The sequence below is a fragment of the Neovison vison genome, chromosome 12, assembly GCF_020171115.1.
Source record: "Neovison vison isolate M4711 chromosome 12, ASM_NN_V1, whole genome shotgun sequence".
Classification (NCBI taxonomy): domain Eukaryota; kingdom Metazoa; phylum Chordata; class Mammalia; order Carnivora; family Mustelidae; genus Neogale; species Neogale vison.
The window spans coordinates 101,663,147-101,678,721 of NC_058102.1; the positions used below are offsets into that span (position 1 = coordinate 101,663,147).

Here is a 15,575-nt window from a genome sequence, read left to right on the forward strand (position 1 = left end):
CCAGCCCTGGAAGCGGCAGATGACCTATCAGATCCCTTTTCCACTAGGGATCTCCTGAGCCGCCTCCTCCGGATCAGCCCCCTCCCAGGGGCGACAACCGAAAGCTCAGCTTTCAATCCGGGGTTTTGAAGTTTAGGCTCAGGTCCCTATGAGAGTCTATGGAAGCCCTACCCCCAGTTTTAAGTTTCAGCCAATAAAGAATCTTAAGGAGGGGCCAGCAGGCGGGTCAGTGACGCAATGCAGACTGATTGGCATTCAAGCCACCGACGTCCTGGATTAGCCCCGAGTTTCGCCAATCCAGAGGCAGGGGTGGGACGGTGCAGGCGCAGAGGATTGGGTTTGGCTGGACTCGATTTAAAGAGACAGAAGCTGTCGGGGTCCAAGAAGGCAGTCCCCAAGACCCTCCCCCCAAGTCCTTGGGACCACTTGGGTCCCCAAAGCTGGGGAGATGGTTTGCGGTGGCTTTGCCTGCTCCAAGAATGCGCTGTGCGCTCTCAACGTGGTCTACATGGTGAGGTTTTGGAAGTGGGGGAAGGTTCGGGGCGGAAAGAGGAGTGGGGAGAATCTCTAGGGGACTTCCGGTGGGAAGCGGGGTGTACTGGGGGTTCCGGGAAGATTCCCGGGAACTTCCGGCGGAGAGGGAATTCCAGGGGACTTCCGTGGGAAGAGGGGAGACTTCCGGTGACCACAGGGTTTGTCTGGGGGTGGGGGGAATGAACTGAGAGCTGAGGGAATAAAGCCCCATTCTGCCCTCCTCTGAATTTATTTCTCCAGTATAGAAGTGATGCATGAAGCTAAAGGTTCCTTTTTTATGCTCACACACTCTACTATCCCTGTTGCCCCCACTCCCATCCCAGCCATTTCGACCTCTGGTGGGCGCATACACCTCCTCTCCTTCGCACACTCAGTTCTTTTTTGTCCAAGACTCCCTATATGGCTTTTGGCTGTGCTAGAGTTCTTTGGAGAAGTAACCTACTCTGTTTCTTGTAGCTGGTAGGCTTGTTGCTCATTGGAGTGGCTGCTTGGGGTAAGGGTCTGGGTCTGGTATCCAGCATCCACATCATCGGAGGAGTCATTGCCGTGGGAGTCTTCCTTCTTCTCATCGCTGTGGCTGGACTGGTGGGCGCTGTCAACCACCACCAAGTACTGCTATTCTTTGTATCCTGACTTTAAGTGGGGCTCTTGGGAGGGCTGAACTGGCTAGGAATGTTTGAGAGATAGACTTGGAGGATATTGGGGACATGTCTTCTGGCCCTGCCCTTTACCATACTTCATGAAACAGAGCTGATGGTTTTGTTTTCAACTAACATGGCTTTGTAAGTTCTATGAACAGATGACATCAGATGGTTATTATAGGTGCAACATAGAATCTAGGACTTTTTTTTTTCCCATAACTTCCTCTCAGTACATGATCATCCTTGGTTTGGTCTTCATCTTCCAGTTTGGAATCTCTTGCTCATGTCTGGCTATTAACCGAAGCAAACAGGTAAGTGCATGCCCTCTCAAGTACTTGTTTTCCCCTCTATCCTTTTTTTTTTTTTCCCCCTCTATCCTTTTAATTGCCCCCCCCTTCACTACCCCCCATCCAGTCTGGACCTCTTAGCAGGCCCGCTGCTTCCAGACTCTTCAGTTTTCTTCTTACTCTGGGAAGCCTGGGCAATTTCCCATGAGTATTTTCCAGAAGAACCCAAGGTAGATTCTTATCATTTTCTGTATAATACACCTTTGTTTCTGAGGGATGTTGACTGACTTTGCTGGGATACAGAACTAAGAGCAAGATGTACGAGCATTCTTAAGGTCAGCAGCATCCAGTGATTTCCCTCTGCCTATATTCTCCAGACAGATGTTATCAATGCTTCTTGGTGGGTCATGAGCAACAAGACCCGGGATGAACTGGAAAGAAGTTTTGATTGTTGTGGCTTGTTCAACCTTACAACCCTGTATCAACAGGATTACGCTTTCTGCACTGCAGTGAGTTGGTGCAGAGATGGGGGGCGGTGCAGGAAAGCTAGTTAAGGGCAATGCCCAAATGGGCAGACTTAAGAGTTTGAATGTGATTGTCTCTCTCTAGCAGCTCTCTTGCCCTGAGGCCACATGCTGGTAGGGGGAGGGAGGTGTGGATACAAATGTTAGAGAATTTGTCAAGTGGGATTTCAGTCTGTAGGATACTGATCACAAACTAGCAAATAATTTCTGGGACCTTTCACCACGGGTGTTGGGACAGGGCAGCTTAGCAACTCAGCATCCTCTAAACACACATACGTGTTTTATCCTCAGATCTGTAAGAGCCGGAGCTCCACATGCCAGATGTGTGGAGAAAAGTTTCTTAAGCATTCAGATGAAGCCCTGAAAATACTGGGAGGTGTTGGACTCTTCTTTAGCTTTACAGAGGTAACATTCTTCAGTTCTCTCATATATACCCTTTCTCTGTCTGGCTTTGCTCCAGAGATTCAGAATTGCTGATAATCTCTTTCCCTTTGCTTTTTACAGATTCTTGGCGTCTGGCTAGCAATGAGATTTCGGAATCAGAAGGATCCTCGAGCTAACCCCAGTGCCTTTCTATAAGACTCTAGATCCTTTTGACATCTCTCCTGCTCTCTATTCTCCCTAAGCTTTTCTTCCTCCCTTAGGGAAAACCTAGGGTCTGTAGCCCTTTTTGTTTGAGAAAAAGGAAAGACCCTTTGCCACATCCCCCAAAGATGACCGAACAGCCAGGCTGTATGCCTTGACATGTTTAGCAGGAACAAGATCATAAAGAATAAAGAACAACTTCCTCCCTCTTTCCCTAAGAGAATATGGGAAGCTCCTGGAATACATGAAATGGGATGGGGTCTGGAGTCATTCCTGGCTCGAAATGTTTCCCCTCTTTTCCCTTCCACATGCCAGACCACCTCAACATATCTTGGCCTGGCTTCAAGGGTAAATCAGGGATGGAACCAGGGGAAAAATCCACCAAGAACTCTTTCTTACAATACGCAGGACCCGGTTTGGGGAAGTTCAGTGAATATAAAAATAAAAGCCATTTAAACTCCATATTCAAAGAAACAACTTAAGTGCCTTTTCTTCTCTTGCCAATTGAGGGGCTCTCTGCTTGCCTATATAGGTCCTGTGACCTAGAGAGACTCTCATAAGATTCTATAGGGAAATTCCATCTTCCAAATGGTTTTTCTAAATCCCCAAATGGCAAAACCCATCAGAGAAAGAAATATTTAAAAAAAAAAAAAAAGACCGTATTTCTTTGTTTTGTTTTGTTTTTCCTGTATAAAAAAGATCCCAATATCAAGATAGGAAAGGGGAGAACAAGGGACATACCCCTTGGTGTATGAAAATAAGGGGAGAGGAGAAGGATAAGCCACAAAAGGCAGGGAAGGAGGGGAATGTCATTAAGGCAGCCAAATATTCTCAGTAAAAAGTGGGAGGAGTTGTTTCCATAGCCTCAGAGATGAAGGCCAAGATGGCCTTACTCAACTGGGGAGCTCTCCACTCAAGTGTTCAAAGAAAGGGAAATGACAGCTTCTCTTCTCTCAGTCCTGTCGCAGCCACTCCACTGCTCACTCTGGGTTACCTTCTGGCTTTTGTAGGTAAGAGTGCTGCAGGGCTCGGAAGGCAGAGATTCGCTTGTGTGGGTTAAAAGTCAGCATCTCCTGAGAAGGGGAGGCAAAGATCAAAGACCATGAAGACAAAAAAAAGACAGACAGACTTGCTCATTCCCAACAATAACCAGGATAGGCTATTTTCTATATCCTTCTTTGTTGGTGGCCTATTCACAGCAACAGTAAAAACTCGCCCATGAACCAACCAAGTCTTAGTTACCATGACGATCTGGGTCCCTTTTATACTGCTTCATTCCCACCCCAACCTCACCCTGTGCCCATGCCCAGGCCCAGTACCAGCATTAGCTGTGCTCCAGACTCCTCCATCTCAGGTACCACTGACTGCACCGGACGGGGCCCTCTGGGGGAAAAGGCTCCTCGGGGCAGAGACACATCTCGGGGCCAGTCATCCTCTGGAGGCAGCCCGATCAGGCTATAGGTAACAGGAGAGCTCTGGTCAAGAGGGTCCTTCTACAGCCCACAACTCCAGAGGCAGAGCCAACTGCCACCCAGGGCTCAGCAGAAAAAAGATTGAGAATAGAAAGTTTTCCCCATGCTGGTCACTTACTCAAAGATTTTGCCTAACTGGTCAGCTTCAGAGTTTCCACAGAAGAGAGGCCTAAAGTAAGAAAAACACAGGTAGCAGTCATTCTCAAAAGATACGGTAGTGGAGTAATTTTTGCTAGTGGCTCAAAACCGAGGGTACAGACAGGAGAGGATGTGAAGTTCCTAATCCAGGACATTTCAGTTTCTGGTTAGGAAGAAAATGGTCAGTGATACTTAAATGAAAGAATAGGCAGGGAATGGATGTGGTTTATGATTACGAGATTTAGGAAACTCAAGAGAATTCAGGATACTTGGGTCTCATACTTGCGACGAAACATCTCTGCGAAGATACAGCCAACGCTCCACATGTCCACAGGTGTTGCATATGTAGACTGCAGAAGAACTTCTGGAGCACGGTACCAGAGTGTAACAACCTTACAGGAATCGGAAAAGTACATGAGGACCCTATGGGTTACGATGAACCACAACGGCTTGACTAAAATAACAAAGCCCATGACTTCTCAACTGCTATGGTCAACCACTCTCCTACCCCCATCTTTCTACTGACCACAGGTGTAAGTGCCATCTGGTAGCTGTAGATTCTGGCCAGGCCAAAGTCAGCCAGCTTCACTGTCCCACCACTGGTCACCAGAATGTTCTCTGGCTTCAGGTCTCGGTGAACAATGCAGTTGGCATGAAGGAAATCTAGGCCTCTTAGAAACTGGCGCATGAGATCCTGGTTTGGAAGGGGAAGGAACAGAGGAACTGGAATCTAGGCACCATACCTGAAATCAGAACAGGTTCTACTACAAAGGTCTCAATGTACCTCCTATGTCTACCCACCCTACTCACCTTGATGGTCTCCACTGGCAAGCCTGGGGGGGGTGCCTTGTCCAGATATGTCCTCAGGTCTTGGTCCACGTGCTCAAACACCAGGGTCACTTTGGTCTCCCGATCAGTTCGGGCGGTGGCACAGACGTCCATCAGCCTGGCCAGAACAAATGGTCACTCACTTGATCAATCCTTTTGGACCCCCTATTTTCTCAGGATCCCCACTTCTCTCCTGACCACCACTCCCCACCAAAAGAAAGTTGTCTTTTCCCCTTTACTACCCACTTCTAACCCTCCACCATCTCACCGGACAACGTTGGGATGCTCAAAAGCCTCCAGCCGCCTCAGTAAGGCCACCTCACGAACTGTGCTGATGGGAAGGCCCCCTCCAGCACCTCCTCCATTAGGGACTCTCACGCTCTTGAGGGCCACGAAGTGTCCACTGTGGGGATCACGGGCCTTGTATACCGTTCCATAGGCACCAACACCAATCTCAGCCACTGGCTCATATCGAGGAGTAGCCATTCTCAGAACAGAGAAGACCCTACAATCACAAAGACCCCTGCCACCGACGATCCCTTCCAGAGTTCAAATGGTATGAACCTACAGCAATAAAGTGACTCCCACAAAAGACATCACAAAGACACCCCACCACCATCTCGTCCCTTCTCCAATCTTCCTTGAGGCTAGCCCCTCAGGCAACACAAGGACTCTAACCCCAACCCCTCCAGCCACGTAAAACCCTAAAATAAAAAATTCCTTTTCCTTTGGGACGGACCATCGCGCCCCGCACAGGGTTCCATCTCACACGACACACCCCCCGCATCGAAGACCCGACATCCAGGCCCCAAAATGACACCTCCAAATGACCACAAAGGAACAAATTACACCCTGCCCCACTTCCCGCCGTCGAGCGACCCTTCCATAACTTGTCCGCGTAGGCAGCCGTGGAGAGCGAAAACCGTCTCCATTCCTGGGAAGGGGATATACTTACCTCACTCCGTGCCGGGAGCTGCGGGGGCGGCCCGTTATCGGGGCCGCGGAGCCAGATCCTGCAGCGCCATACACTCGAGCTCTGGACGGGTCAGCGGGACGCTACGGGCCCGACCATAGACACAGGCCACAAGCTAGAGCGGCCCCCTTACCCCCACCCTCACCATGTGACCAGCTGCCAGAGAGGCGCGCGGAAACTGGCGGGGCGGAGCGAAAGCCGGACGTTCGGGGCACGTGACAAGCCACTCATGCGCAGAGGAGTACCCAGGAGAGGCTATGACCGGGAAGGGGGCGGGGAGGGGAAGGGGGCGGAGTGGGGAGATGGCAACCACGTGATCTGTTGCTACCACACGTGACCCCTTGACTTAGCTCTGAGGAGCAGAGGTGTGGTTACGCGGCGGCACACGTGACTGACTGCCAGACCCCGGCGGGGGTTGGGGGGGGCGGGCCGCGGAGGAGACGAGAGAGGGTGGAGTCCAATGCGGTGCCATGGCAACCTGGGCCACCCAGATTCCCAACTCAGGGCTGCAGGCCGATCCTGAGCGCTGCTCCAGTCTCACTACACACTACACGTCTCTCATTCTCTATATGCTGGTCAGGGATCGGAAGGATGGGACGGGGAGCCAGAGGTGCTGCTGTCGCCTCTGTGCTTCACTGCGTGGGAAAACATTCTCATTTGTGTCTTTGTTTCATTCATTCACTCATTCAACAAATTTTTACTGAATGCTTGCTTCCTGTGTGCATGCGGATGGTTTTTTTTTTTTTTTTTTTGGTATCTCAGTCACTAGCCCTTTAAAGTAATGATGAGGCTGTCTGTAAAGATGTAGCCAACAGTGTGTGTGGTCGTATAAGAGAGTAGACAATACCCATTTGAGGGCAAAACTAGGATTAAAGGATTGATGGAGGGGCGCCTGGGTGGCTCAGTGGGTTAAGCCTCTGCCTTCGGCTCAGGTCATGATCCCAGAGTCCTGGGATCGAGCCCCACATCGGGCTCTCTGCTCAGCAGGGAGCCTGCTTCCCCCTCTCTCTCTGCCTGCTGCTCTGCCTACTTGTGATCTCTGTCTGTCAAAAAAAAAAAAATCTTAAAAAAAAAATAAAGGATTGATGGAGGGTAGATTAATGCAGTAATCCAACAGGAAGAGTGTCAAGGTAATGCCCTCCCCTCTTCTAACTTCCACCCCTTCCTGGTAGTGTTAAAATAACGCTTTCTGGCAGAGAAGGTATCAATGAGCAAGAGACAGGAATATTTAGCCTTTCAGGTTCTTTCCAACACTAAGATGCTATGATATATGTGTATCTGTACATGTGTATATATGTGTATTTTACACATTATATGTAGATGGATAGATACGGGAGTGAGCATATGCAAGAAAGTTACTTCCACCACCACCTCAGACCCTGGCACTGCATGAGAACCATTTGTGCTCTTCTACAAACCCTGTCTGGGGTCGTTCTGTTTCTCTCTTTTCCCCATTGCAAGCTTTCTTAGCCCTTGCTCCTGCCCAGAACACAGACTTTTCTAAATAGCTTCTGTTCACAGACACTTAAGATAGAAAACAGAGAGGTTTCTTTGACTTTTTTTGTCTTACTGGTTACTGGTTCCAGCTTCCTTTCTGATCTCCTAACCCTTTATGGGAATGAGAATAAAGAAGAAAGGGATCAGTATCTCATTTTCAAGAAATTGTCTAAAATCTAATACCATTTTATTGCTCTATTTGCCACTTTCCAGCTTTAAAAAAAATATTTTATTTATTTGAGAGAGAGAGAGATCAATGGGGTGGGGTGGGGGCAGAGGGAGAAGCATAGTCCCTGGGAGCAGGGAGCCTGGCACAGGGCTCTATCCCAGGACTCTGGGATCGTGACCTTAACCAAAGGCAGACATTTTAATGACTGAGCTACCCAGGTTCCGCTGGCCACTTCTTCCACCTTAACTTCTATTCTCCCTAACCATCTAATGGAGGATATAACAGCTCAGGCTTGAGATGACTATAAACCACCCTCCAGGGCAAAATGGAATACAGGTCAGTACAGATTCCCCTTCTCTGCATTCTGATAGTTGTAGCTCTGGGCCTTTGCAGGCAAGTGCAGCTGGGACACTGGAAAGAAAAACCTCAAGGTCCAAACTGGCTAAGGGGCTTCTGACCTGAGGTGAATGTTTTATTGGCTCTTTTACTGGGACTGGTTGGTTTATAAACCTTGTGGCAGGTTTCCTACCCCAGCAAGGTCTACTTAGGCTTCACCTTTAGAATATTCTTTAGAATAAAAGTCATCCTCTATGTTGCCTTGAGTTCTAGCCCCCTTTGTGATTCATTCATCCATCCACCCAAAACATTTGAATACTTCATTAAAGCATTACTCTCCTTAATCACTTTTATTGAGGAGACTTAGTTTGGCAGTCTGTCCCTGGTTCCATACCCTCCCTTCTCCTGTTAATTACTCTTTTACTAATTAATTTTTTTCCAGTGCGTTTGACCCAAAGGGCTCCTCTGGAATCCCTTTTCCCTCAGCCTTGGAGAGGAAGGATATCAGTGTAAGGCAGAAATAATGTGATGAGGGGGAAGAACTGGTTCTCAGGATCAAGACCTCCATAAAAGCAAAACCAAAGAGCTGCTTGCGTGTAGGTGTGTGTGTGGTATTCACTTCAGTGTAGGGTGTTGGGGCAGGAGAGTACCAGGAAAGACACTCTCATCCCTTAAGCACTCGTTTCGCTTGCTCACTCACCTCCCTCACACATTACAATTACACTATTCTGTTTTCATACAATCCAACTGCATCCCTTACACACTCATCTATTTTCCGCCGTCGGTCTTCTGTGTAAAAGTGTTTATTGCTTGAGTCCATCTCTTGCTCACCTTCCTCACCTCAGACACTTGCATAGCTCTTTCTTTGCACACTCCCATCTTGCACAAGCTTCTCCCTCCTTGATGCACCTGTCTTTGACCACTCACCTTCCATCCTCAGGGGCTCCCACCCCTCCCCCGACCCCCATTAACACACCTATTCTTTACCCGCGGGCACACCCCCCCCTCCTTGGCCACTCCCCTCCCTCCACCCTCTCCCTGGCTCGCACACTCGCCCCCGCCTCTGGGGACACCTGCTCGTGCGGGGCAGGGCGGGGATGCGCAGCCGCGGCCACTTCTCCTCTCCCGCTCCCCGCCCCGCCCCTCCCTCCATCCCTCACCGGCTCCCCGGCTCCCGCCCCGCCCGCCCCGCCCGCCCGCCCGCCGCTCCGGGGGGGTCTCCGCCGCCGCCGCCGCCGGAAGGAGCCGCCATTTGCCACCGCCGAGCGCACGGGCCGAGCCGAGTCGGAGCCGGGAACCGGAGCGGGACTGGAGCCAGCAGGACCGCGATGGGGGGCGGCCCCGCCGCAGAAGGACTGGGGCGCGTAACCCCAGGGGCCCGGCCCGCTCCAGACCCGGACCCGTGGGGCGCGGCACCTTGAGCCCCCCTCCCCGCCCCCTGCCCCGACCATGGCTGCCCGCCCCGCCGCCCCCGGGCCACCAGCCCTCTCGGCCCCGCAAGCCCCGGAACCCCGGCTGTGGCAGCCGTGAACGGCGCTCTCAGGCCCCGAAGACCCCAGCCGGGCTCGGCTCTCCAGCGCGCGCCCCCTTCCCGGCCCTGTCCTCTCCCTTCCCCCCGCCGCCCGAGAGCCCCCCTTGCACGCCGCCTCCCGCCCCCCGGCGCCCGGACGATGCTCAAGTCTCGGCTCCGCATGTTCCTGAACGAGCTGAAGCTGCTGGTGCTGACGGGCGGGGGGCGGCCCCGGGCCGAGCCGCAGCCCCGGGGGGGCGGGGGAGGCGGCTGCGGCTGGGCGCCCTTCGTCGGCTGCTCGACCCGGGACGGCGACGGCGACGAAGAGGAGTACTACGGGTCGGAGCCGCGGGCCCGGGGCCTGGCCAGCGACAAGGAGCCGCGGGTCGGACCCCCGCCGCCGCCCGCGCCGCCGCCGCCACCCCCGGGAGCGCTGGACGCCCTGTCCCTCAGCAGCAGCCTGGACAGCGGGCTCCGAACCCCCCAGTGCCGAATCTGCTTCCAGGGCCCGGAGCAGGTCAGGCCTGGGTACCGGGCCGGGCGGGGAGGGGTGGGGGCGCGCACCTGGGGCGCCCAGGCCGACCAGGAACAGGGGGCGGGGCCTGAGGAGGCTGGGCGGGACCCAGGACCCAGAGTGGGTACCGGGTGCGTCTGGGGTTGGGGGGTGTTGGCTGGAGAGTCGAGGAGCGCACGTTTGGGGTGGAGGGGGTCGGGTTCCCAGGGAAAGGGTGGGGCTTTCTCCTGGAGGGCTCAAAATCCCTCTCACCCATCAACGGGGGAGCCTTTTTGCCCAACTTCTCTCACCCCGGGGTCCCTGTAGGCTGAGGGGCCTATTAACTCTGAGGTGGGCAGAGTGCTTCTGTTCCCCCTTTGAAGGGAGGGGCCCTGCTGACGCCCTTGCCTTACTCAGTATTTCTCTCCATGGGGCACTTTTCTTCACTTCCCATTCCGTAACTTTCCATCTCATTCCAAAGAGTACTCTTTGTTTAAATGTTATGGACAAAGTTGTCCCGGGATAGTGCTGGGAGTGTACCTACCTAACGAGAAATATTCCTTGATTAAAGGAATCAAGGAATCCCACACCCGGAACCCACCCCCCCCCGCTTTGATACTTGGAAACTGAGGACAATAACCCATCCCAGTCTGCACCACATGTGTGAAATACTTTACAGCGATGGGAAGGAGGAGAAAGGCATGGCTCAGAAGCTCTGACCCTCCTGTCCCTTCAGATCCTAAGGAGTAGCTTTCCATTTGGGAAGCCTTAAAGAGCACCCTCCCTAAATTTGAGGAGAGGAAGAGACCCAGTCACTCTCCCACCCCTTTTCTTTTTATCCTTCGTCCGGTTTGGTCAGGGAAGTTTACCTTGAGCTCTAAGTTGTTTCTTTTTTGCTGTGGTCTTAGCCTCTTGCCCTGTTTTGGGTGAAAGGCTTGAGGTTTTTTTAAACGTTGGAGAATGACTGACCTGGAGAGGTTTCCCTCTCTTAGAGTGGACAGGAGTGGGGTGGTGACAGCTGACGAAGACCCTCCTCACTCTTCCTCCAGGGGGAGCTCCTGAGCCCCTGCCGCTGCGACGGCTCAGTGCGCTGCACACACCAGCCCTGCCTCATCCGCTGGATCAGTGAGAGGGGCTCCTGGAGCTGTGAGCTCTGCTACTTCAAGTACCAGGTCCTGGCGATCAGCACCAAGAACCCACTGCAGGTGAGGTGCGAGGAGAGAACTTCCAGACGGGGGCAAAGGCCTTTCAGTAGTCAGAATCAGGGACTCTCCAGGGAGCCTATTTATCCGTTTCATCTTTCCTCAGTTACTCCTACCCACCCTTACCACAATCTCCTGTCTGCCTGTAAATCCTCCCTTCATTTATTCATTTACACAGTCCCTGTATTCCAGGCACTGTTGTAGGCACTGAGACAGAAAAAAAAAAAAAAAAAAAAAGCAGCAACAGCAGAAGATGGTGATGATGATAGCAAACCTGTAGTGTTTTTCATGGTTTTCTTGGTGTATAGTATTATCTTCATAATAATCCTGTTAGTTATAAAATTATGCCATTTTAAAGATGAGGACAACGATGCTCAAAGAGATTTAAAAGCTTGCCCAAAGTTACACAGCCAGTAAGTGATGGAGTTAGGATTTGGAATTCAGACCTAGATGGTCTGGGTTCAGAGCACTTGCCTGAACCTGCCTTTCTAAAATAAGATGGGAAATGGTCTCAAACAAAGGGAAAAGTGCTCCGTACTAGGTCTGATCAGGGCAGAGGAGACAGATTGCTAATCCTGCCTGAAGGGGTGTCAGGAGGGCTCTGCAGCATCTTCCTCTTTAGGGCCACTCATCACCTGGCCCTCCTTCTCTTTCTGTGACTTTTTGGAGCCCTTTCTCCCACACAGTGGCAGGCCATCTCCCTGACGGTCATCGAGAAGGTCCAGATTGCAGCCATAGTACTGGGCTCTCTCTTCCTCGTTGCCAGCATCTCCTGGCTCATCTGGTCCTCACTCAGCCCTTCAGCCAAGTGGCAACGGCAGGATCTGCTCTTTCAGATCTGCTACGGCATGTATGGCTTCATGGATGTCGTCTGCATAGGTGAGGGCACCTCTCTCCCCCTTACCTGCTCAGTGTTTTCCTTCAACTCACATACTTGACTTTCCCTGCCCATTCCTTCAGCTCCACAGCCACATTTTCTACCATTGGGAGCCTTGAGGGCTATCTTGGTGCCCCTCCCTTCCCTGCTTCTTCAGGCCTTTTACAGACCCCATCTCCTTACTCTGGAGAAATACTTGCTTTAGTATCTCTAGCCTAGGACTGGGCAGCAGGTGACCCTGGATTTCTTATCCCTTTTGCTCAGGCCTCATCGTCCACGAAGGCTCCTCTGTCTACCGCATCTTTAAGCGCTGGCAGGCAGTGAACCAGCAGTGGAAGGTCCTGAATTACGACAAGACCAAGGACATTGGAGGAGATGCAGGGGGAGGGACGGCAGGGAAGCCGGGCCCCAGGACCTCACGGACGGGCCCCCCCTCTGGGGCCACCAGCCGCCCCCCGGCTGCCCAGCGCATGCGGACGCTCTTGCCTCAGCGCTGTGGTTACACAATCCTGCACCTCCTTGGACAGCTACGGCCACCAGATGCCCGTTCCAGTTCCCATTCTGGCCGAGAGGTTGTCATGAGAGTCACCACAGTCTGAAACTGAACTCCAGGAGCAGGGATCTTGAGTCGATGCATTGGCCAGAGATGAGCTGTCATGGCTGCTGGAGGTACCTCCTGGACAAGGTGTTTAGGGCACACTGCCCCCACCACTGAGGATCTCTGGGGGCAACCTCAAGCTGGAGACATTGTCTGGCCTGTGCTACCCACTGGGTAGAGACACCTGGATGACATTCCAGCCCCCTACCGATAGCTCCTCACACTCATCTTGGGGCAGCCAGTGGGCAGGTGGGGAGAGCATCTTTTCTTCCCTAGAGAACCGTCCTTACCTCAGCTCCTAGGGCCTCCAGTCCCCAGCTCCACCATGGTGACTTGGTGAAGGGGGACCAATGCCAGAAGAAAGGGGTTTTAGACCCCTTATTCCCCACCCTATGGCCACAGGGCAGCTGGCAATAAGACTAGTATACATTGACCTCCCGTTCCCTGCATGAGGGCGGGAGGGGGGGACCTCGCCCTGCTCCACCCCCCCATTGCATGGGGGGAGGGCATAAAGAATCATTTATATGCACGTGGAGACTCCTTTCTCATCTGGGGCTTTTCTGAGGGTTGGGAGGTGTGGGGAGGTTTCTCTGCAGAGGTTGCAAATCCTAAATGCAGCAGTGGGTTCTGAGTTGGAGGTGTAACTCCCACTTGCTGGCGAATAATTCACAGTGGCTGCTAGGTGGCAGTGCTCAGAGGTGTCTAAGGGGTGGAACTGCCACCTGCAAGTTGTATGATTTAGGAAAAAAAAAAAATCTCTCCGCCGTGGCTTTCCTGTCTACCTCATAGGGTTGGAATGAGGATAAATGAGGGACAGGTTGAAAGCCATTGCAAAGAAAATTAATGATGGCGTAAAAAGATTTCTAGACTAGTTGGTGGTCCATTTGTTTCAAATAGTAGCTGGTTAACAAATTCCAGAATGTGTTTTTCACCTGGAGTTTCACAGAGCCTTGGAAATTTGTGTTGACTGTCATAATACAAATGGAAATATGGGGGGAAATAGAAACTGCAAATATGAAGGATGGCGGTTATTTGCAAAAAAAAAATAAGAGCTCCCGCAACACCCGAAACACTGGGAGCTGGGGAAGGATGGAGCTATCCTTCTTGCTCTGGGGATCTTGTGGGTTCTATCAGTCCTTCCAAGATAATGTGTTCCACCCAGGGAAGTGGTGTGAAATGAATCTGGACTTATTTGGAGTGAGACAGAATGTCCCAAAGTTATGGATCTCCAACCTTGGCTTAAGCTTCTTCTATGGCAGTTCAGGGTCACAGGTCTGACCGTGTGCCTCAGCTAGTGGTATTCACTGGAAGGTGTTGTGCCTGGAGGCAGCAGTGTAGAGGGCTGTTGTTATAGAGAAAGGGTTTGGGAAGGACTGGTTAAAATGTGGGTCAGCCTGAGGCCTGCTTCCTTTCTCCTGAGGCCTTGGGGCTGTGTATTATATGAATTATGGTGTCTTTTAAGTGAACTATTCATCAGCAATTAAAATAATTACTTCATACATTGTTAAGTCAGATCCAGACGCCTTTCCTATTATTGGTCCTTTTCTCAGGAAGGTTCTGTTCTGCCTGCTCCCTGGGGATGTTTTGGGGGAAATGCTTCTCGACTAAAGGTCACACATCCTTGCCTTGGAAATGGTCTTCCCCGTCCTTCCCTAAAAGGGTCTTGGCTGCTGTCCATGGTGCTGGCACCAAGACGTACCTGGGAATGTTCTCATTGAAACTAGACTCAGGTTTGAGTCACCTGGAAGTATTGAGGTATATCACTTCTAACCTCTGAGGAGATCAGAAAGAGGGGACAGAGGCCAACTGCCCCATTTTTTTTCCAGTGGGATATTATTTCTGTAGAGAGACAACCTTCCATATTATCTACCTGGGAAGACAGAAGTGCCAGACTTTCCTGATTTGCTGTTCACAAAATAGCTGGTGGAGGTCAGAAAGGAGAGAGCAAATCAGAGTGACTACTAGCAATCTATCCTGGCAAATATGACTGGTAGGTATGCCACAGGTGGGGTTTCTTGTGCCAGACCCAGACTGTCTCTCATGATGGCCCTCCATGGAAGCTTAGATGTACTGAAGAACGCACAAATACAAACACACCTTCTCCAGTTCCACTCTGTGCCCTAAAACTGGGCCAAGTGAGATAGGATGTTTCCCTCCCTTTCAGTACCATTGGAGGTCTTGCTTGGTATGGGGGTTGGGACCAGCAATCAGTATGGTCCCTTCTCCTTCCCTTTTTCCAACCTAAAGAGACTCTTGTCACGAAGGGATGATGGGAACTGCTATCCTCCTCAAGTAAATCAGTCATACTTGCCCGATGAGGAATGTGGGTGTACAGAATTCCCATCACTGATTCCAGGGGGAAAGAGTGTGAGAGGAAATTGGGCTTATTCTCCCTCAAATTTCAGTGCTAAAAGTGCTAAAAGGGCACTCAGGTTCAACTTAAGCTTAGTCAAGGGGAGTGGGGGTGGACAGAGATACAGTAGAAGAGTCAAGAGGTGGGGCAGTGAAGGCACAAAAACCTTGGTCTCTGCATAAGGCCTCGGGTAAACTGTGCCCCTCTCTAGATCTTACAAAGATAGATGCCCTCAGAAGGCCCAGTGGCAAACAGTGTCTGTAGTCAAGGAGCCCTGTCTAGGGCAGGGGGCCAAGCTGGTGGAGGAGGAAGTGTCTCCATCTCCATCCAGCTAATTGGAATGGAGAGGAGCAGGAGGCAGGGGGGCAAGTCCTGACATGGGGAGGGTAATCTAGGCTAGAGAAAGGAAGCAGGGAGTGTGCTGAGAGATTTATTTGTATGGAAGATGAGTTAATCTGTATACATTGCAAGGGGAGAACTGTGCCCAGCCTCTGGGGGGGCCCAGAGAATGCTGACTCAGGGAAACAGAGGATCCTTCTGCCCTACCTGCTTCTGCCT

The 15,575-nt window shown here is 51.7% G+C and overlaps 3 protein-coding genes across 5 annotated transcripts; 2 read left to right on the forward strand and 1 right to left on the reverse strand.

Annotated features, from left to right (window-relative positions):
* The first annotated feature begins 288 nt into the window (after positions 1–288).
* TSPAN31 (tetraspanin 31) lies at positions 289–3,033 on the forward strand. Of its 2 annotated transcripts, none has more exons than XM_044228704.1 (6): positions 289–511; positions 991–1,143; positions 1,442–1,486; positions 1,840–1,971; positions 2,278–2,391; positions 2,491–3,033. In XM_044228704.1, the coding sequence occupies exons 1-6, from the start codon at positions 449–451 to the stop codon at positions 2,563–2,565; spliced, it is 582 nt and encodes a 193-aa protein (XP_044084639.1). In that variant the 5' UTR covers positions 289–448; the 3' UTR covers positions 2,566–3,033. The 2 variants fall into 2 exon arrangements, with proteins under 2 accessions (XP_044084639.1, XP_044084638.1); XM_044228703.1 differs by having other exon boundaries at positions 290–511; positions 991–1,158; positions 1,406–1,486.
* A 200-nt stretch (positions 3,034–3,233) lies between these two features.
* Positions 3,234–6,161, reverse strand: CDK4 (cyclin dependent kinase 4). Of its 2 annotated transcripts, none has more exons than XM_044228700.1 (8): positions 5,965–6,161; positions 5,278–5,514; positions 4,992–5,127; positions 4,708–4,875; positions 4,464–4,573; positions 4,162–4,212; positions 3,891–4,026; positions 3,234–3,644 (listed from the first exon to the last, which is right to left on the reverse strand). In XM_044228700.1, exons 2-8 carry the CDS (start codon positions 5,493–5,495, stop codon positions 3,552–3,554), a joined length of 912 nt encoding a protein of 303 aa, XP_044084635.1. In that variant the 5' UTR covers positions 5,496–5,514; positions 5,965–6,161; the 3' UTR covers positions 3,234–3,551. The 2 variants fall into 2 exon arrangements, with proteins under 2 accessions (XP_044084635.1, XP_044084636.1); XM_044228701.1 differs by having other exon boundaries at positions 5,278–5,412; positions 5,965–6,062.
* A 3,437-nt stretch (positions 6,162–9,598) lies between these two features.
* On the forward strand, positions 9,599–14,176 carry MARCHF9 (membrane associated ring-CH-type finger 9). The gene is made up of 4 exons (XM_044228699.1): positions 9,599–10,011; positions 11,037–11,192; positions 11,876–12,068; positions 12,331–14,176. Exons 1-4 carry the CDS (start codon positions 9,655–9,657, stop codon positions 12,663–12,665), a joined length of 1,041 nt encoding a protein of 346 aa, XP_044084634.1. The 5' UTR covers positions 9,599–9,654; the 3' UTR covers positions 12,666–14,176.
* The last annotated feature ends 1,399 nt before the right edge of the window (positions 14,177–15,575 follow it).

Excerpts from the sequence above, each read along its gene's own strand:
- MARCHF9 (XM_044228699.1), top strand. The coding sequence starts at position 9,655 with ATGCTCAAGTCTCGGCTCCGCATGTTCCTGAACGAGCTGAAGCTGCTG. Across the intron at positions 11,193-11,875 it reads GCACCAAGAACCCACTGCAG|TGGCAGGCCATCTCCCTGAC; the intron begins GTGAGGTGCGAG and ends TCTCCCACACAG. Across the intron at positions 12,069-12,330 it reads CATGGATGTCGTCTGCATAG|GCCTCATCGTCCACGAAGGC; the intron begins GTGAGGGCACCT and ends CCTTTTGCTCAG.
- CDK4 (XM_044228700.1), bottom strand. The coding sequence starts at position 5,495 with ATGGCTACTCCTCGATATGAGCCAGTGGCTGAGATTGGTGTTGGTGCC. Across the intron at positions 5,128-5,277 it reads GAGCATCCCAACGTTGTCCG|GCTGATGGACGTCTGTGCCA; the intron begins GTGAGATGGTGG and ends TGTTCTGGCCAG. Across the intron at positions 4,876-4,991 it reads TGCCAGTGGAGACCATCAAG|GATCTCATGCGCCAGTTTCT; the intron begins GTGAGTAGGGTG and ends CTTCCAAACCAG.
- TSPAN31 (XM_044228703.1), top strand. The coding sequence starts at position 449 with ATGGTTTGCGGTGGCTTTGCCTGCTCCAAGAATGCGCTGTGCGCTCTC. Across the intron at positions 1,487-1,839 it reads CTATTAACCGAAGCAAACAG|ACAGATGTTATCAATGCTTC; the intron begins GTAAGTGCATGC and ends TATATTCTCCAG. Across the intron at positions 2,392-2,490 it reads TCTTCTTTAGCTTTACAGAG|ATTCTTGGCGTCTGGCTAGC; the intron begins GTAACATTCTTC and ends TGCTTTTTACAG.